General features: G+C 52.4%; 1 protein-coding gene across 4 annotated transcripts in view; it reads right to left on the minus strand.

Moving 5' to 3' along the window:
• KLHL18 (kelch like family member 18) overlaps positions 1–21,424 on the minus strand; it is a 40,711-nt gene that overhangs the window by 14,898 nt on the left and 4,389 nt on the right. For 2 of the 4 annotated variants that reach the window (XM_080676492.1, XM_080676489.1), the window contains exon 2: positions 2,397–2,527. The exons of the other annotated variants lie outside the window; for them this stretch is intronic. In XM_080676492.1, coding sequence (XP_080532618.1) covers positions 2,397–2,527 — 131 coding nt within the window. The remainder of the gene's footprint in view (positions 1–2,396; positions 2,528–21,424) is intronic. 4 annotated transcript variants of the gene reach the window in all.

Consider the following 21,424-nt stretch of genomic DNA (forward strand, 5'->3'; position numbering starts at 1 on the left):
CCGGATCCCACCACTGGAGTCGGCGCAGGAGAGGTGCTTCCGTGTCACCCCCGGGCCAGCCTCAGCACACACACAGGTGCTTGGGGCCTGCGAAAGGAAGCAGCTGACTGTGTGTGGCGATTAGCACGGCTCCTTCCGACACAGACCTCGGAGAAGGGAGTACGACTGCCGAGATCCCCCCTGTGTGCTTCCTACAAGTCCCCGCCTGAGCCACCGGCCATGCGCGGTTATAAATCCTCTCCGGCACTGGGCCGGTACCCTCAGTCAGCAGAGGGCGCCACAGGTTCCTAGCCCTCTCCCCTGCATTTCCACATCGTGAGGTTAGGCAGCAAATGGCAGGCTACTGGCCAGGGTTAGAGTCCTGGTCATTTACTGTGTCTCCCCACAAGAACGTCATCAGCCGGTGCACCTTGTGCGTTGTGCCTGCTGCTGCACCCCCAGACCAATGACAGGCACACAGTAGGTGTGCAGGGCACTCCGAGATACAGCCAGGTACACACACAGCCTCAGTTCATAGATGTGCAGCAAAATCTTTTAAGTGACATAAACATGCCTTTCTCCTCTCAAGGCCCAAAAGGCGTACTATAGAACATCCTATATGATAAAAGCCTAATATGCAAAGTGTCTGGTTGTCCGTTCAACCAAAGCGTGATATGCTAATGATATGCTAAGGCTGCTCAACCACTCACTGTGATGTGCACTGACCACCAGGGGGCAGACGCTCTGACCGGTAGGTTAGCATGCTGCTGGGGTCTGGACGATCTGGACTGAGCACGACCGCCGGACACGCCCTGGAGCCCTCCTGCGGTCCCTCCCCGGCCCAGATTGTGCATGGGTGGGGTCCCTTGGCTTGGCCTGCACCCTCTTGCAATCCAGGACCCCTTGGGGGATGCCACAGAGCCGGTTTTGGCCCAATCCTGCAGGCCAGGCCAAGGCACCCCATTTGTGCACGAATACGTGCACTGGGCCTCTAGTCCTATCTAATAAAAGAGTAATATGCAAATTGACCATCGCTCCAACACACAAGATGGCTGCCCCCATGGGGTCAAAGATGGCTGCCCCCATGTGGACACAAGATGGCCACCACAAGATGGCCTGCAGGGGAGGGCAGTTGTGGGCAATCAGGCCAGCAGGGGAGGGCAGTTAGGGGTGACTGGGCTGGCAGGAGAGGGCAGTTGGGGAAACCCAGGCCTGCAGGGGAGGGCAGTTGGGGGCGATCAGGCCTGCAGAAGAGGGCAGTTAGGGGTGACTGGGCTGGCAGAGGCGGGCAGTTAGGGGTGACTGGGCTGGCAGGGGACGGCAGTTGGGTAGGACCAGGCCGGCAGGGGAGGGCAGTTAGGGGTGGCCAGGCCAGCAGGGGAGTGGTTAGGGGCAATCAGGCAGGCAGGCAAGCGGTTGGGAGCCAGCAGTCCTGGATTGTGAGAGGGATCCCAGATTGGAGAGGGTGCAGGCTGGGCTGAGGGACACACCCCACCCCGTGCACGAATTTCGTGCACCGGGCCTCTAGTGTTTATATAAAGTCTTTAGAGGGAAATCCGGGAGTATTTCCACGAAGAGTGCCCAGTGCTAAATGACGCCAGATGTGAGGCCGACTTCAAGTGAGCACCTGAAGGATGTGGTCTTGGGGGTTACTGGGCTGCACCTGCCCAAGTTCCTCTAGGGGAGAACTTCTCACCCGGCACCGCGACACGTGAGGCCCACCCCGCTTTGCTCTGGCGGCCTCGGATGGAGATGTTTGGATGGGACCACCTTTGAGCCTGACCCCCTCGGGCTTCAGTATTCTCACCCGTCAAACCGCTACGATCTCTGCCACCTTCTAGACCCGAGTTGCTCCAAATAACACCAGCCACACGCAGGCATTTAACACGACCTTTAAACGAACTAAAATGGAATACCATTCAGAATTTAGTTCTTCCGTCCCTAGTTACACTTGGAGTGCTCACGGCTACATGTGGCTCATGGCTCGTGGCTCCGTCTGGCGAGGACAGCAGGACAGTCCCGTCACTGCAGCATGTGCTGACGGACGGCCCTGCTCCAGCCCGAGGACAGGCTCTTACGTGAAAAGTGTGCTAGCTCACGCGGCCGGCACAGAGCAGTGCAGGGCATGACAAACCCCACCTTTGACCCATCCCGGACAACAAATGTGACCTGGACTCCACTGCCTGTTACATGTGCACGCTAACAGATGCTCCACTTTCACCCCGTCAGGCCACGGGTGGAGGGCCTCACTTGTTTCTGGTCGCCACGCACAGAGCTGTGCGTGCACGGGGCCGAGTGTGCACGGGGCGGGGCTGTAGACGCCGTGTCCTGCGCGGGCCCCCAGGTGGCACCAGGCACCAGCACCAGACAGGACTGCGCAGGGAAGCGGCTGGGAGACTGGAGGAGGGGCGCAGTACCTGGGGTCCATTCCCTGCATCACAATCTCGTCCTGCTTGCACTCCATCATGTCATTGGTGAACATCGCGTGGAAGTACGGGATGGAGGCTGCTAAGACGATTCGATGAGCGCTGAATTTGTGGTCCCCAATCTGCGGGCGAAGTAAAACAAAGAGAGATACGGAGGAGCGCAGATACAAAGACCCGGCACGCCCTTCCACGCTGACCCCGCCCCCGGGATGGCAGCCAAGGCATCCACCTCGTGACGGCCACGGCGCATCATGGAGACCCGCGAGTGTCCCCACGCAGAGTCCTCGGTCATGGGACACGGTAACAGCACATTCACAAGGGTTCCGACATGCGAGCCCGAGTGCTCCACGTGGCAGCTTTCCGAACGTGCCCGTCTCCCCCGCACCCCTCCCGACTCCCCAACCCCAGGACCTGACTTCCCGAACCCTGAATCCCGATGCCAGTTTTACCGGGAGGCAGAGGACGGGCACCCGGGCCACGCACCCTGAAGCCCCTAACAGCAGGCTCCTCCCGAGCAAGTACTTAGTGACAGCAAGAGAGGAGGGGCAACGAGACCAAAGGAGAACAGGGCCACATGTGGGGATCAAGGCAGAGGCGGCGGAGTGGGTGCAAACGTTGGGGCGTCCTTGGGTACGAACCAGCCTGTGGTAGACCCCGCGGAGCCCAGAGCGCCTCTTAGGGGAACGAGCCTGGCAGCAGCGCTGGGGCTGGAGCTGTGTGGCCCCGGCGCTCAGCCACAGGGCGAGCTCTAATCTGTATCAAACCCGGCCGGAGCCGGAGCCGGAGCCGAGGGAGTTCTACCAAGAGCTTTCAGCGGCCTGCCCGGAGGACGCCCCCCATCCACGTGCCCACGAAGCACTGGCTGCTCTCCCCGTCACCAAGCTTCACACGAGCCACTCTCACCCGACCACCTGACCTGTGTCACCTTCGTCCAAGGGTTCCAGCTGTCCCCCTCGCTCACCCCCTCGCCGCCGGGGCCGCTCTGGTGGAGGCTCTAAGCAGGGTGTCCTGCAAACTGTGACTCATGCGCTTCTGAAACCAAACACTGGCTATCCCATTCTCTACCTCTAAGGGGTCTTTCTTGTTTCCTGAAGCTTCCTTTTTCTTTTAAAAACGATATTGTCCACATTTCACGACCGTAATATTTTCCCTAGTCTCTCAAGACACTGTAAATGGTCTCCTCTTCCTCCGCTGTCACTGTTCCTCAGCGCTCTTCGCCCCCGTCCGTGTTGGCCTGTCTGTTATGCTAGAGGCTTGCTCTAAACGTCTCATGATGTTTGGTCAACTGCTCATACTTTTAGAAGCTGTTGGAAAGCTGTGTGTGTGTGTGGGGGGGGACCCTAGAAGTAGCACCTTTAGCGCCCTCCCTGGGGCTGGCTTTCGGAGAGGGACCGTCTCTGCGTGCGAGGCAGGGAAGCTGGTGAGGGATGGCCCTGCGTTCACTAGCAGGACTCTGTCTTTGAGGCCTCTTTTCCAGTTTTGCTCCAGGCCCTCCCGTCTCCTATGCTTCGAGGGCCTCTGTTTCAACATCTAAGACTAGAGGCCCTGCCCCCTCCTGAGTCCGGGGAGGGACTGCAGGCATCTCATTGCTTTTCACACAGACTTTCCACCAACCTTCCGGTTTCAGTGTTGGTTTCTTCAGCTCTGGAGCTAGTCCAGGTTCCGCGTTACAAGTCCTCTCTCTTCTTAGCTTCTCCCCAGCAGGCACTTTCGGTTCCTCTGGCCCACCGCGTTCATCACACATGCCTTTTGCCTTTAACATGCCATCAATTGCTCCTTTGCTGATACTTTTTCTCCCTTTATGTCATTTTAATGATATCACAGGAGGGAATGGATGTTAAAATGTGTGTTCAGCTTGCCGTGTTCAACTGCTACGTATTTATTTTTCATCTAGAAGGTGGAAAAATACAGAGCACAAGCTGCATGTGCTGGGACCTGGGTGACCTGATTCCCAGGAGAGCTCAGCCAGAAGGAAGACAAGCTACCTGGGGAGAGGCTAGTCAGATTACAGCTGAATTCCGTGCTCACTAAAGTCTGTCTCTATCAGAAGAGGGAGACCAAGATGGGAAAGGGAGAACGATTCATCTTCTGAGGAGTAGCTAGCTAAAGGAGAGTGAGTCGGAAAAGATGATTTAGGAGTGGGGGGCACAACAGCTGTCTCAAATCCTGGAATGCCTATCACACGAAGGAGGGCAGGCCTAAAGGAAGCGGATTTTAGTTTAAAGAATAGGAGTGTTTGAGGGAGTCCTTCACTGGTTCTAAAACGATTAAGGGACCTTCCAATACTACAGTCCTGGGCTCCTACACTTTTGTGAAAAGCTTTAAAAACACCAAATACCCTCATTTATAATCTCAGTTTTTTAAAATGTCACTTAAGAAAAATGCGATGGTCATTTATTGAGTTCCCATTGTATTTTTTCATTTCAGTCCTCTGCTATGAATTCCAGTAAACCGAGATTTAGAAGTTAGGTAACTTGCCCAAAAGTTAAATAGCTATTATGTGAAAAAAATAAAAATAAACATAACCTCGGGTGAGGGTTAAAAAAGTTCCGTTGCACCCAGCTGAGAGCAAACGCCATAGAGGACTAAGATATAAACAACTGAAATCCTCACAGGTCAGTCTGACTAACAGAACCCGGACCAGAGATAAAAACTCAGGAGTTTTAGGGCCAGCTCTATTGCAGACGTAAGCAAGTTGCCCAATTTCACCATGCTTCAGGTTTCCAGTTTGGAATACAGGATTTTACTTACGGGGCAGGGCAAGGAATATGGTAATCAATTAATTCATTAATTGATTGATTCTCAAGAGAAGCATTATAAATACTGGTAAACGTTATTGTAATAAATCACCCTATTAGACAATATTAGAAAGTACAGCATAGTATTAAAGGTCAAAATACGTGCCAATCTCGCCCTCTGTGACCGCCCCAGGGGGACACAGCATAAGGTCATGGCACAGGCAAACGGACCAGCTCCCACGCCAGCGTTCCCTGCTGCAACTGAAGGCGACTTTCTCCCCTTCACCCCAAGCCTCGGTGCTCCCATCTGCATATGAGGGGCTTGAACTGGATGTGGTTGTCAACAGGTAGTAGTTGTGCTAACAATAGCTTAACACAAATTCGGTAGAGCTTTTCCCCTTTTTATATAAATAGTTTTCTTTTTTAAAAAAATTTAATAAATCTTTATTGTTCAGGTTATTACAATTGTTCCTCTTTTTTCCCCCATAGCTCCCCACCCGGTTCCCACCCCACCCTCTGCCCTTACCTCCCCCCAACTGTCCTCATCCATAGGTGTACGATTTTTGTCCAGTCTCTTCCCGCACCCCCCACCCCCTCTCCCCCCAAGAATTGTCAGTCCACTCCCTTTCTATGCCCCTGATTCTATTATATTCACCAGTTTATTCTGTTCCTCAGATTTTTTATTCACTTCATATTTAGATTCACTTGTTGATAGATATGTATTTGTTGTTCATAATTTTTATCTTTACCTTTTCCTTCTTTTTCCTCTTCTTTAAGAATACCTTTCAGCATTTCATATAATACTGGTTTGGCAGTGATGAACTCCTTTAGCTTTTTCTTATCTGTGAAGCTCTTTATCTGACCTTCAATTCTGAATGATAACTTTGCTGGGTAGAGTAATCCTGGTTGTAGGTTCTTGCTATTCATCACTTTGAATATTTCTTGCCACTCCCGTCTGGCCTGCATAGTTTCTGTTGAGAAATCAGCTGACAATCATATGGGTGCTCCCTTGTAGGTAACTAACTGTTTTTCTCTTGCTGCTTTCAAGATTCTCTGTTTGTCTTTTGCTCTTGGCATTTTAATTATGATGTGTCTTGGTGTGGTCCTCTTTGGATTCCTTTTGTTTGGGGTTCTGTACGCTTCCTGGACTTGTAAGTCTATTTCTTTCACCAGGTGGGGGAAGATTTCTGTCATTATTTCTTCAAATAGATTTTCTGTCTCTTGCTTTCTGTCTTCTTCTGGCACCCCCATAATTCGGATGTTGGTATGCTTGAGGTTGTCCCAGAGGCTCCTTACACTATCTTCATATTTTTGGATTCTTTTTCTTTTTGCTTTTCCGGTTGAGTGTTTTTTGCTTCTTTGTATTTCAAATCTTTGACTTGATTCTTGCGATCCTCTAGTCTGCTGTTAGAGCTCTGTAGAACATTTTTTATTTCAGTCAGTGTATGCTTAATTTCCAGTTAGTACTTTTTCATATCCTCGAGGGTCTCGCTAAATTTATCAGCCTTTTCTAGAAAATTCTTGAAAAACCTTATAACCGTGGTTTTGAATTATATATCCAGTCATTTGCTTTCCTCCATTTCTTTCATTTGTGATCTGTTTTCTTTGTCTCCGCATTTTGGCTGCTTCCCTGAGTTGATAGAGTGGCTTTGTGTGCTAGGTGTCCTATAGGGCCCAGTGGCTCAGCCTCCCCAGTTACCTGAGGTGGACACTCTTGGTGCACCCCTTTGTGGGCTGTGTGCACAGTCTTGTTATAGTTAAGCCTTGATTGTTGTTGGTATCACTGGAAGGAATTGACCTTCAGGCCAATTGGCTGTGAGGATCAGCTGTGTCTACGCTGGGAGAACTTCTGTGCTGGAGACACCCTTATGAGGCAAGACTTGCAAAAGCCTCTGTGCTCAGCTTGGATGGGGCGGAGTCTCAGGGCGGAGCAGACAGCATTGGTTTCCCGTCAGCCCTGCCCTAATAGGCCCCTGTGTCTCAGTGTCCCGTGGTAATCGCTGCAAGCACCTCTGAGAGAAAGCCACCCTTGAGTTCTGCCCGCTGCCAGACAGTCCAGTTTCTCCCTGAATGAGTCTGGGTCCCCAGAGTCTCGCCTGGAACTGGAGTTCAGTGCAGTCGGGAGCTTTTGTCTCCCTCCCGCTTGAGAAAGCCAGCGCATACTCATTTGCCCGCCCTCTCCACGTGCGCCTCGGTACCTCTGCCTTCCGCAGTTCCTCTGAGTCTCAGTGTGCTTTTCTCTTTCCTGACAGTCCAGTTTCACCCCATATGAGTCTGGGTCCCCAGAGTCTCGCCCAGAACTGGAGTTCAGCGCAGTCGGGAGCTTTTGTCTCCCTCCCGCTTGAGAAAGCCAGCCGCGCACTCAGTTGCCAGTCCTCTCCACACACATCTCAGTACCTCTGCCTCCTGCAGCTCCTCTGAGTCTCAGTGAGCTTTTCTCTTTCCTTCTAGTTGTAGACTTTCCCCTCAGCCAGCCTTCCTGTGGTTCTGGATGGTGTCCGTTCTGTCTTTTAGTTGTAGTTTTGAAATTGTCGTGCGAGGCAGCAGTTTAGGTGTTTACCTGTGCCGCCATCTTGGTTTCTCCCCTACATCTGCCTAGTTGTTTTTCTTTTTAAAAAAATATATTTTTATTGATTTCAGAGAGGAAGGGAGAGGGAGAAACATAAATGATGAGAGAGAATCGTTGATTGGCTGCCTCCTGCACGCCCCACAACACAGACATGTGCCCTGACTGGGAATTGAACCATGACCTCCAGGTTCATAAGCTGACGCTCAACCACTGAGCCACACCGGCCGGGTGAGCTTTTCTTTTTGATTTGATGACATCTACATACATTTGAGAAGTAACTATACACAAGTAAAAGATCTGCGGTGCACACGTGGATTTGGGGGTGCCTGGCAATAACTATGCTGGACCCCGGTGGCACGCAGAAGTTAAATAGCTAGTAGGGTCTAAGACTGTAACTGAGCAAAAGGTCCCAGAAGTCCTGAGCACCTTACTGTCTACCTAACTTCTGACATGTTCCCTCCCTCTTCTCTTCCTCTCCCTCTCCTTTTCTCTCTCTCTCTCACACACACCCCTTCCCATTCTTCCTTGGAGAGATGGGGAAACATTCCGTTCCTAGCCCTGCCCTGGTGGTATCTTTGGATCAACAGGGACGGTGTAGCATGACACCACCAAGCCTGTTCCCTATCACAGGCCAAGTGTGGCTCGAGATTCCGCCGCGGCTGCTGCAAGCAGGAAGAGCAGCGAGGCCAAATCTGAGCGGAGTCACCTGAGACAGGTGTTCCCAAAGAGAGCAAAGGTGCCGAACAGATTTCTTCCCGATGGAAACATTTCGATGCTCCTGCCCCGGCCTCAGGGCTCACCGTGAGCACACACAGAACAGGAAGCGAGCAGCCAGGTGCCCAGCCGGCGCAGGCAGAGCACCTTGGGGGCGGTGGGTTTAGGCAGTCACGAGAGATGCTGAAAGGGCACAGTGAGGAACCACCTGTGATTTACGGAGCACACATTTGAATCCTAACGGCTCTGAAGCTGGTGCGTAAGAAAGAGTCTGTAACGGAGACGTAGTAGGGATGAATTAACCTCTAACATTCCTTTAGGCTAGAAGTCAATAACTGTGCATGTTCTAAGGGAGGGCACATGTCACGGTGGTAAGAACAGGTACTGTGGAGCTAAATTACCTGGGCTCAGACCCGGGTTCTGCCATCTACCACCTGTGACCCTGGGCTAGTTACTTAACCTCTCTGTGCCTCACTGTACACATTTGCAAAATGAGGTAAAGAGCCCTTCCCTCAGGGTTATTCTGAGGATGAAATTAGATAATATCTATAAGACATTTAAAACAGTGCACGACACACATTCAGTGCTATCTGACTGCTTGTTAAAGAAAATGTCCTCAAATTCAGAACTTTACAGAAGTCATTTTAGGACCTTCAGGAAAGAGTCCGCAAACTACGGTCTAGGGGCCAAAATCTGGACTGCCCCTTGGCTGTATGCAGTGCATGACCAAGGTAGTTTTCCCATTTTTATGTGGTGGGAAAATCAGAAGAAGACATATCCATGACATGCGAAAGCTACATGAAATCCAAACTTCAGTGTCCATATATGGTTTTATGGGAACGCAGACATGTCCACGGACTGGCACAGCTGCGTAGCTGGAACAGTGACCAGGAACCGGCAAAGACAACAATCTCTGCCCTGGCCAGTGTGCCCCAGTTGTTGAGCGTCGTCCCAGCCCTGAGAGGGCGCCGGTTTGATTCCCAGTCAGGGCACATACCCAGGGTGCAGGTTCTAAAAAATAATTTGCTTCTGCCCGCTGGTAGAAAAAGTTGCTGCCTCTGCTCTAGACTCACAGGGAACAAATATTTCGAAGAGCGCCGTGAGCACATCCTCTAGAGAGGAGAAGATGCTGGTCGCTTACCTACGACCCTCAACCCCAGCCATGCCAGCCCACATCACACCTGATTTTCTGCTGTCGTTCACAGACTTTCTCTGCTGACCCTGGAGGCACTGTCTGTCCTGTGGAATTCAACCCTGAGATCGTGTTGTTTACACAATGTCGGCTCCTTTCAAAAAGGAGGTGGGCTAAGCCTGCAACAGAGGCATTCGGGCTGGAGCCATGAGTGGCGTGCCTGGGCCTGCCACCAACATGTGCCTGTTTTAAACTCCGGCTTCTTCGTCACAGTCGCACCATCACTCTCTTTCTCCATTCCTCCCTGCAGCCCATGGAGTTTAAATGCTAATTAGCTTTGGCAAGTAATGCAGCCTCGTCCATCGGAAACGTAGGAGGTGAGGCCCTGACCGGTTTGGCTCAGTGGATAGAGCGTCGGCCTGCGGACTCAAGGGTCCCGGGTTCGATTCCCATCAAGGGCATGTACCTTGGTTGCGGGCATATCCCCAGTGGGGGGTGTGCAGGAGGCAGCTGATTGATGTTTCTCTCTCATCGATGTTTCTAACTCTCTCCCCCTCTACCTTCCTCTCTGTAAAAAATCAATAAAAAATATATTTAAAAAAAAAAAAAAGAAAGAAACGTAGCAGGTGAGGCCCTGGAGCACCCATCTTCCTGCCTGGGTGCCAATCAACCTGCCACCTTACTGAGCAACCTCCGAGCACAAGGCCAGAGCAGCCCAGCGGAAAGCTGACTCAGATGTCAGGTGAGAGAGGCGATTCCACGTTTGAGACGTGAAGCCTCAGTCTCTGGGCGGTTTTTCTGTGTTTACACTCCAGCGGACTGCTATCTCCTTGAGGGTGACAGGATCTTGTACAGCCCGTAAATAGCTCACGAAACAGTCACTGAAATCCAACTCCATCTCCAATAGCAGCAGAGAAAACCAACCATTTCCTGGGAAATAAAGGAACCCCACAGAAAAAGACAGCGGTTTCACTACAGGGTATAGTCAAACGGACCACAGGTCCCCTTGGTTAAATCTAGAAAAGAAAAAAATAAATACATTTAGAAAAGAATATCAGGTACTGAGTAGGAGGCACTGTGAGTTCCTACTTATTTCCTTTAAATTTTTCTTATCTAAAGAAATAGCTACAGTAAATGTTCAAATAACCATAATATTGAGAGCTATTACAACAATAATCTATTATTATTTACTATTACCTAAATATATGTCTCTATATAGCTGTGTAATATACATAGCTATTAAATATCTATCTATTTATCTATCTATCTAAAAGCCTAGGCCCGTGGTCGGCAAACTGCGGCTCGCGAGCCACATGCGGCTCTTTGGCCCCTTGAGTGTGGCTCTTCCACAAAATACCACGGCCTGGGCGAGTCTATTTTGAAGAAGTGGCGTTAGAAGAAGTTTAAGTTTAAAAAATTTGGCTCTCCAAAGAAATTTCAATCATTGTACTGTTGATATTTGGCTCTGTTGACTAATGAGTTTGCCGACCACGGGCCTAGGCAACCCAACGACTGGTCGCTATGACATGAACTGACCACCAGGGGGCAGACACTCAACACAGGAGCTGACCCCTGGTGGTCAGTGTGCTCCCACAGCGGGAGCATCACTCAGCTGACCCACCGGCGCCAGATGCTGGGCTTGCGGCTGACGAGCGCAGCTGCAGCAGCTCGAGCCTCTCCCGCCTCTGCGGCAGCGCCACTGAGCATCGGAGGCTGGCACCACGGAGGCAGGCACCGGGGAGGCAGGCACCACGGAGGCAGGCACCGCGGAGGCAGGCACCACGGAGGCAGGCACCGCAGGGCTGAGATGAGCAGGAGCAGCACTGCAACCAGCCAGGGCTCAGGCTCCTCCCCGGCCGGTCGCCTGCTGCTTCACACGCAGCTACTTCCCTCGGGGGTGTCGGGCCGAAGGTTTCAGGGATCGGGCTGAAACCACCCATCCGACATCCCCCGAGGGGTCCTGAATTGTGGAGAGGGCGCAGGCCAGGCTGAGGGACCCCACTGGTGCACGAATCCGTGCACCGGGCCTCTAGTATACGAATAATGTTATAGTAATTACCAACTGTCTATAATATAATGATCATCTATTAATAAACTCTTTTAGGTTACCTGGAGATAACAGAAAACACTTGTGGCTTCAACACATGCCACTAAAACCTGCCAGCCCTGGCCGGTGTGGCTCAGCGGGCTGGGTATCGAGCTGGGCACCAAAGGCAGCTGGCTCGAGTCCCAGCCAGGGCCCCTGTCCGGGTTGCCCTCAATTCCCGCCAGGGGTTGTGCACTTTCACATTGATACTCCTCTTTCTCTCTCCCTGTCCCTTCCTCTCTCTAAATATTAATTAAAAAAACAAAAAACACCTTCCAAAAATGTATGACTAGCTATAGACTCTCTCTCATGTCCGCTCTGTCCAGTGCTCCTGGCCCTCTGGGAATGTCTATCTTCACTCCAACCACACTACCCAACACATGACCTACGCCCTACCCATTAGACCCTTGCTCGGGACTTTTCACAGGACAAAGAAAGAAGCGGGACAATCCCTCCAGGGTAGCAAGGAGCTATCAGATGCTCCGTCACCCCATGAGTGATAAACCAGCCTGCGGTGGGAGGAGGGTGCTGACCCTGGAGGGAAAGTCTTGGCAGTATTTCAATCCCCAGGCCCATCAGCAACCCTGTCTTTTCTGCAGTTCGATTACATGAGCTCAGAAGTGACTGGTCTCCTGAGGCTGGTTCTGCCAATGCCAGCCGGAGTTCTGATCATGCTGTGCAGACAAAGCCCTGGGGGGCTCAGAAAAGGGGAGTCTTCCTTGCTGGTCCTAATCCACGGGCTAACACTGAAGGGGTTCACTGAGCTCTGGCTGGGCCCGCGTGGTGCTTCGAGGCCCCCACTCAGCGAAGGTGCTCCGGGCCCCACGTGTACAAACACCTTGGTGCTGGAACCCCGCCAAGCAGCAAGGCGCGGGGCCAGCACAGCGTTTCCCTGACGGGAACAGGGACGCTGAGGTGCACACAGAAATGGCCAGCAGGTACCCCTGACTGTGTGACTCATTTGCTGAATTCCTAAGAGTTCACTTTCTTGGAAAAGGTGTCATTCCTTTGGATAGAGAGAAGCAAACCCACGATCTGAATTCCCGTCATAACTGAGGTAAGTGACCTGCCTGAGGTCAGAAAAATAGGAACAAGGGCCATTTGGTTCCTCCTCCGAAAGTGTAGACAGTAGATTTTGAAGCAATGTGGCTCTTTCCCACAACCCCACCTTCCTTTTCTCCCACCATGAAGTGGCTGACCACCTAGCACTAAAAAAACAAAAATAAAGACCTGGCCTAGCTGGTTGTGGGCTCGATCCCCAGAGGGGGCGTGCAGGAGGCAGCTGATCCATAATTCTCTCTCATCATTGATGTTTCTATCTCTCTCTCCCTCACCCTTCCTCTCTGAAATCAATAAAAAATATTTTAAAAAAGACACAATTTTAAAAAATCCTATATAATAAAAGCCTAATATGCAAATAGACCGAACAGCGGAACGACTAGCCACTATGACACGCACTCACCACCAGGGGGCAGATGCTCAACGCAGGAGCTGCCCCCAGCCCACAGGCCCCAGGCCAGCCAAGGCAGGTGCCATTGGGGTCCCCCCGATCACCCCACAGAGGGAGGCGACCAGCGGCGGCGGCGGCACCAGGCTAGCCAAGGCGGGTGCGAGCGGGGGCCCCAATCACCCTGCTGGTCGCCCCACAGATCAGCCCCGATTGTTGGCCAGGCCTAGGGGCCCTACCCATGCATGAATTTCGTGCACCGGCCTCTAGTAAAGAAATAAAAACCTGGGCTCTGACCCCAAGTAGAGAGCAAGGGAAAATATTCAGACCTGTCCCACCTCCTCCAAGCCCTCCCTGCCTCCCACCCATGCCCAGGAGGAAGGATGGAGAGGAGAGGGAGACAGGAAGGTGGAGTCTGCAGAAACCACTGAGCCCCTCGCTGTCCAAACAGCATGTGATCTGCAGAGGTTTCTTACCAGTCCAGACCCTTCACCATGAGAACTGAAGTTCAGACTGCACCCGACCCGGCTCCCAGCCACACCTCCCCCTGACCGCCAGGTCTTCCTTGCTCAAGAAACCTCCTGTACGTGGCCTTCGATGCCTGGCCCTGGAGCAGGCTCTCCCTGCAGGAATGCCTCTTCCCCAGTGTCTGTCTGTCAAAGTCCTCTTTGTCCACAAGGTGGTCACCAGACATGCTCTGTCCGTGAAACCCCCGCAAGCTCTGCCCGGGAAGTAACTGCCATTCTTTCGGCGCTCCCTCGGGCCTCGGCGGTAGCTGTGCGTCACAGAGCTTACCACACTCTGCCTTGTCTCACAGTCATTGATGGTATCTAGCTCCCCCCAATCTTTAAATGCCCAGGACAGGGGCTGACTCCCCCTCACAGCTGGGTGCACCAGGCACAGGCAAATGCACTTCAACAGGTTGGCTGAAGGAGCATCTCAAACCGCATGCCAGGGGCTCTTTAGGGTAATTCAGCAACATGTCCCAGGCCCGACACATGCCAACAACTGTGCTAGATACATGCTTCACATGCTTTGGAAACTCAACATGGAGGAGGAGAAAACACTCAAGCACATCTATGCCCGGTTCAGTGGTGGGGGTAGGAGGGCGAAGTGCTAAGGCAACGCTCCCCAAACCTGCCTGGGCACAGGTGGGAGAGCCCCCAGAGCCAGTGCAGCAGGTCTGAGGCGGGGCTGGGGCCTGCAGGTCTAACAGGACCTCAGGCGATGCTGTGCTACCGGTGCAATGGCAGTCAGTGTGTGTGGGGGTGCAACAGAGGAGGGAGAGAGTAACCGCACCTGGGCAGTACGAGGAGGTGCTCTGTGGAGAGGGGGCGCTCACAGGGCAGGGCCAAGGACAGACGACGCACAGGGCTCTGCCTCATGGAAGCGCACGGGGGCGCAGGGAGGCAGGAGGACAGACGTGTGACCACACGCAGTGCTAAACAGACACAAAGCCAAGTGCGCAGGAGAAGGGGAGGGAGAGTTCGGCCCTTCTCGCCCCTCGAGACAAAGAAGCAGGAGAGGAGCCTGGAAGCACGGGAGGACTCTGCTGCAGACGTGAGCGGACACCCCACGCCGAAGGAACCCTAGAGCCGAGGCCCACAAATCGGGGAACACGAGGCAGAAGAGGGGGCCTGGGCGGCCGGGGGAGCAAGCAGAGGGGCCACGTCCGGGCCTGAGCAGCAGGAACACAGCGGGCAGTCCCAGGAGAGGCCCGGGAGTGGCGGTCAGCACCTGCAGGACGTCCTTAAGCTTCTCCGCTTACGTCTCACAGAAGGCGCTGACGGATTTGTGTGAGCAGCTCAGACTGGCCAGAGCCTCGGTTAAATCAGCGGTCCTTCCCTTAATCCTACTGGACCCAGTCACCACCTGCCACCCCTGCACCCGCACACCCCCGGCTCTCCCCAGGTGTCCTGTGACTTCAAGTGAGAGCTACGGTATGGACGGGGAAAGACCCCACATGGGCAGGAGCAACTTTACAGACCCCGAGAGCAGAGGAGCTCTTCTACTTCCTGCCCGCCCCCCGCCAAGTTCCCAACCTCCATTTCCCTGTGACGCGGAATAATAAAAGCTCCTCACGGAAGAACAAGCCCCAGGCGGTCTTTCTTGCTCCGCCCACTAGCATCATCTCTCCAGAACGGGAGAAGCGGGGAAAGGTGCCGGTGAATCCCGTGATATCCTCACCGACTATGAAAACGTACGCTCCCTTTCCCAGGCACACCCCAGCTCCCGCATTCAGAGTCGGCGAACAATTACTGTCTTCATTCAGCCAGTCCCTCCTTCACTAGCATTTCCTCGGTCACTGCCCATGCGATGACCTATGCTGGCTTCAGGCTCCCTCTCCCACCTCCGGTTGTTCCACTTTTCTCTGACAGGAGGGGGGGGGGTGAAAGTGTAACAGGAGAGGGAGAGATAACCGCCCCGGAGGGGTTCGAGAAGACAGAGATGACCGCCACCCTTCAGGCGAGCCCTTAGGCCTCCGGGATACCCTGCAGTCACAGATAACCGATTGTTTATCACACCAGCAGCTTGCTGTTTCCCAAAGTACCACATCTGCTCCTGCCTCAGGCTCTAGAGCACTCCTCCCTCGGGTCTGCCTTAGGACACTCTCACCTCACACCTCCTCCTCAGAACACTCTCAGCCCCACCCTGCTTTACTTCTCTTCACCGCATGCATCACCACTGGGCATTTCACACTCAACTAGTGGCCCGGTGCACGGATTCGTGCACGTTGAAAGGAAATTAATTAGAAGAAATATTTTAATATCGCTATCGCCCTTTCTCTATTAACCAAAAGTATCAACCAAATTCATGGTCGACAATGACAGATGGAAACACACACGTGCGATTGGTGCCAGCGAGAGCTTTGTGTGTATCGCGCATGCGCGAGTCAACTTAGCCTTTTACAGATATAGAATAAACTTGCTTAATTAGACCTGCTTTCTGACATAGCTAAACTTTTTCCAGCCCAGCGAAGGACCCCAACTTCTTTCAGCAACACAGCAGTAAACATCAACACGAAGCAGGTTATTATTGTAGATCACACAGGGAGAACAAAGGGTGAAATATTTAACTGCAGCCGTGTTTGACTATATTCTGCGCAGTGAGAAAACCTGAAGTCACTTTAAAGGTCCACCATTTCTTACTTCTTTTCAGTCGGGTCAAGTTTCTAAGCTTTCTAAATCTCTGTTTTCTGGCTAATGAAATGAAAATGGGATTTCACCGAGTCTCCTATCTACCTACTCCAGGACTTCTGTGAGGATCAAATGAGATGAGGCATGGGAAAACGCTTCACAAACATTTGGTTAAAGTGTAAAATGTTTGCACCTGGCTGTAAAGCAAGTCGTGTTCCTGGGCTGAAGAAACTCCAAGGAGGCTAGTTGCTAGGGAGAGGAAGCCGGGCTTTGCTACGTGATGTCATTACCTGGCGCCCACAGCCACCGTTTCCAGGCTGGGCTGGGCTGTGGGCCGCATTTTGTGCCATGGGGGCTCAGCAGCGTTGGCTGCGATATGGTGGGGTGTTGCTCCAGGGTGGTGGCGGGGCCTGTGTCCCACTTGGGGGAAGCTGAGTGTTGCTTTGTGGACGCCAGGTCGGCGGTGCTGTTTCTCTGTAAATGGTCAGTACACACATCACGGCAGCTCCTGCACTGAGCTTCTGCCCCCTGGTGGTCATTGCGCGTCATAGCGACTGGTTGGTTGGACACTTAGCATATTAGCCTTTTATATACATGGATTAGTTTTTACGTTGGCCAATCCCCCCACGAGGATGTGAGCTCACACCCACAGAGGCTTTGCTTACTCTGCTCACTGCTGTGTCTCCAGCACTTAGAACGGTGCTGGGGCACACGGACGGAGCAGACGCATTCTGAGCCCTGAGCCCGCCGCTGAAGGAGAGTGACATGGGGAGCCATTCCCAGCGGATGACCTGATCAGAGCTGAGACAGACCCGCTAGCCGCACAGGATGCTCTCAGCATGGCACTAAAGTCGAAAAAACAAACACACAAAAACCTGGCTTAGGTAAAAGGTGAAGCGTGTCTACTTTAGGACAGTGGTTTACTGAGCACCTGTTATGTAAACACCTCAGTAAACGGTTCAGTCACAGCCCGTGGAGTCACAATACTGTACACAATTATGCAATTATTATTGTGGTAAGTGCCACAAAATACACATAAAAGAGAGTGGATGAGCCAGAGCCAAGCCCAGAATTTATTCCCACATGACTAGGTGGGTGGCGTGCCATCCTCACACAGAGCGAACAAAGGGAGAAATGGTTTGCAAGGGACAGGGGCTTCCTTTTAGACATAATGAGTATGCGGGTCAACAGGACACATGAGCACAGCCCTCAGGTTAGCTCTGTCAAGGCTACCTGATGGTTAGAGTTTGCAAATCAGCACAGGAAGAATAAGCTCACGACTTAAGCGCCCTTAAGTATGCGTCCTACTAGAAGTCCGTTCCTTTCATGTGACCATTTGAAGGGCAGCCACGGTCTGAGCCAGTGGGACTCGGCTCTGCACAGCTGAGACGGCGCCACGGAGGCTGAAGACCAGGATGCGCTCCACCTCACACCAGACCTTCTGATCAGGGATTTGGCTGCAGAGACGGAGTCACAAGGCACTACCATGTTATAAACATAACATAAATTTACCATTTTAACCATTTTTCAATCCGCACCCGAGGATATATGTATTGATTTTTATTTTAGAGAGAGAAGAAGGGAGAAAGAAAGAGAACATCGATGTGAGACAGAAACACTGATCAGCTGCCTCCCGTACGTGGGCCCAACCAGGACTGAATCCGAAACCTTTTGGTGTGTGGGATGAGGCTCCAAACAGCTGAGCCACCCGGTCAGAGCCACTGTAACCCATTTTACGTGTACAGCTCAGTGGCAGGAAGAACATTCACACTGTTGTGCAACCATCACCACCATCCATCTCCAAACTTTCCCATCTTCCCAAACGGAAACTCGGTACCCATGAGACACTAATTTTCCCATCCCCAACGCCCCAGCCCCGAGGCAATGACCGGTCTACTGTCTTTCCGTAAATATTTGACTACTCTGTTACTTCCCTTAAGTGGAATCATACAATGTGTGTCCTTTTGTTACTGGCTTATTTCACTTAGCATGATGTCTTCTAGGTGCTTCCATGTTTGAGCATGTCAGAATTTCCTTCCTTTTTTAAGGCTGAGTAATACTCCACTGAGTACGGAACAACAGGTACCACGTCTTGTGTATCCATTCCACCACCGGTGCACCCCTGGGCTGCTTCCACCCTTCGTATTGTGGAGAAAGCCGCCCTGAACGTGGGGATGCCAATATCTGCTCCTGAGCTTGTTTTCCGAAAGTGTTTCTGGGTTGCCCTAACGGGTTTGGCTCAGTGGATAGAGCGTCGGCCTGCGGATTGAAGGGTCCCAGGTTCGATTCCGGTCAAGGGCATGTACCTTGGTTGCGGACACATCCCCAGTAGGAGGTGTGCAGGAGGCAGCTGATCGATGTCTCTCTCTTATCGATGTTTCTGACTCTCTATCCCTCTCCCTTCCTCTCTCTAAAAAATCAACAAAATATCCTATCTAATAAAGAGGGAATATGATAATGGACCATCACTCCATCACAAAGATGGCTGCACTCACAGCTGAGGCCAAGTTCCCTTAAGGAGCCTTAACAAGCAATCAGCAGGGACCTGACACTACGCCCTCCCTCACCCCTGTGGGGCTTGAAAGGGGACCTCAGGCCATGCCCCCCACCCAGCAGGGCTTGAAAGGGGACCTCAGGCCATGTCCCCGACCTGGTGGAGCTTGACAGGGGACCTCAAGGCACGCCCTCCTGCCCCATCTGGGGGACCTCAGGCCACGCTCCCCATCCTGGCGCCGGGCCATGGGACCTGAGGCTACGCCCCCTGCCCAGCAGGGCTTGACAAGGGTGGGACTGGCCGTGTCTGGGTCTCACGTGATTTTGAGGCGCATGTGGGTGGGCAGGGACTTGACTCTGGGCCCCCCTTTTAATGTGCACGAATTTCGTGCACCGGGTCACTAGTATTAAAAAAAAGAAAGAAAAAGAAAGTGTTTCTGTGTTCTGACCGGATGTGCGGCACACCCTGCCCAGACACAGTGCGCCATAGTTGAAACGCAGATCTACTTTGCCTGTTGGAAACCCACACTCTGGCCCTTACCTTCATGGCCCTGAACACCGCCGGTCAGGTCCCCGGGAACTCAGCGGCCACGGTGGTCTCCTGAAGCCTGCCATTCTGCAAACAGCTGAGCAGCCTCAGCTGCGACTGAAAGGGAGCGCGGTCTCTCTAGCTAATGCTCCCGGCTCCAGCAGAACCACAAGACCTTCCAGCTCAGATGCAGATGTTAACAGTAACTTCTCCTACGAGAGTTACTCAGTCACCGACCGGGATAGCCTGCAGCGAGCCGGGGAAAACAGTTCTTCACTGCTGGCTCAGCTGTTCTCTTTGAACAAGAGGTGCTCCCAACTTCCAGAGACTTGAAACCAAAGAAGCATCCGCTGGGACAGCTAAGCAAGTGTGACCCGCTTTAAAAGCCTTGAACTTCACAAAGGCCACACAGCAGCACCAACAGGGATCAGCGGCCACCACGATGGGTCTGGCCCAAGGCTGTTTTGTAAATAAAGTTTTACTAGAACACGTACCCGCTAGTGTACGTATCGCTGCTTTGGCGCTGCACCACCAGAGCTGAGTACTTGCAATTGAAACTGTATGACCCACAAACCCTAAAATATTTACCATCTGGCTCTTTACAGGAAATGCCTGCCAACTCCTGGGTCACACATATTGATTGGTTCATTGTTCCCAACTGGAAACAAGTGGTGATGTGATGAGCTGTTTGAGTCGAAAAGGCCTTTACAAAACGAACTGTGGGGGAAGCGGTCTGGTACCATCCCCAGGAGGCAATGGAGTGGCAACACTCCCCAAATCAAAAGCCGGGAAGTAGATGCCAGCCATGCTTGTAGTGCAGGAGCGGCGTGGAGCACACCTGAAGAAAAGCAACGTGGTCTCATTTCCCATCACCCAGCCTTCAGGAAGAACAGTGAGTCTCGCACAAAACAGTAAAGAAACCACCTGCAGTAAGAAGCATTTCCAGACACAGGCTTCTTACATTACCCAGCGAATTACCCACCTGCCAAGCTCCAGAAGTCTCAGGTGGACCCCAGGAAGGTTGCCTAGTTGGTAACGGATTTTCCAAGATTCTTCCAACTCTCAAGAGAGTCAGCAGAAAACCCTGGGAGTGAACTATATTCAGAAGCACAAGTTTTCCAACACAAAGTCATTTCAAAATCAAAAGAATCAAGAATCTGATTTGTCCAGAAGACGAGCAGAAAGGCCTCCATCTTCCTTCTCTCCTGCGACAAGGGTGGTGTTGCATCTGGAATATACCTCACTGCCCTCCATGCCCAGGGATGACATGGCAGATGTCAGCTTCCGGATTGGCTTCATGCCATCCGCAGGGCAGGGGAGCAGTCCCACAGAGGACATGAAAGCATCGCTTCCACTAACACAGTGGTCGGCAAACTGCGGCCGCTCTGTTGACTAATGAGTTTGCCGACCACTGCGTAACTTGCAGGGGTCCTCAAACTACGGCCCGCGGGCCACATGCGGCCCGCCGAGGACATTTATCCAGCCCGCCGGGTGCCGCTGCCTGTCCTGCTTAGCAGCCGACGCGTCCCGGGCCCGCAGTGCGCATAGGAATTTGTTCATAGTTTTTTTTTAAACTATAGTCCGGCCCTCCAACGGTCTGAGGGACAGTGAACTGGCCCCCTGTTTAAAAAGTTTGAGAACCCCTGGCGTAAGGCATTACCCTTACCCAGAAGTTTTGTTAAAGACATTAGTACATTATTAAAATGTTTTTTAAGGGTTTTTCCCTAAGGCAGTGGTCGGCAAACTCATTAGTCAACAGCGCGGCAAACTGCGGCTGGTGAGCCGCATGTGGCTCGCGAGCCGCAGTTTGCCGACCACTAACAAACAGCTGTGTCGGAGCGCAGGCAATGCAGCGTTTGCCTCGAGCAATCCCTTGACATCTCTAAGCCTCCAGTTTTCCCACCTGCAGAATAAAGGGCTTTGATGCAGGACCTCCGGCTCCTTCTCACAGGATCATCCCAGCTCTGTAATTATATCTGTGTTGCTCACTGTCTTACTCATAACACAAAAATGGTGTGCATCAACCAGTCCTTACTTCACTTCCCGGTATCCTTCCCCACCTTCTCTGTCATCACAAAATCAGCGTGACAAATTAGGCCAGATTCCAGACTCAAACGTGTGGCTCCGGAAGCCAGGCTCCGTGAAAACTGTCTACCTGGATTTGGTGGGCAGAC

The sequence above is a fragment of the Plecotus auritus genome (genome assembly GCF_963455305.1).
Source record: "Plecotus auritus genome assembly, chromosome: 6".
Taxonomy (NCBI): domain Eukaryota; kingdom Metazoa; phylum Chordata; class Mammalia; order Chiroptera; family Vespertilionidae; genus Plecotus; species Plecotus auritus.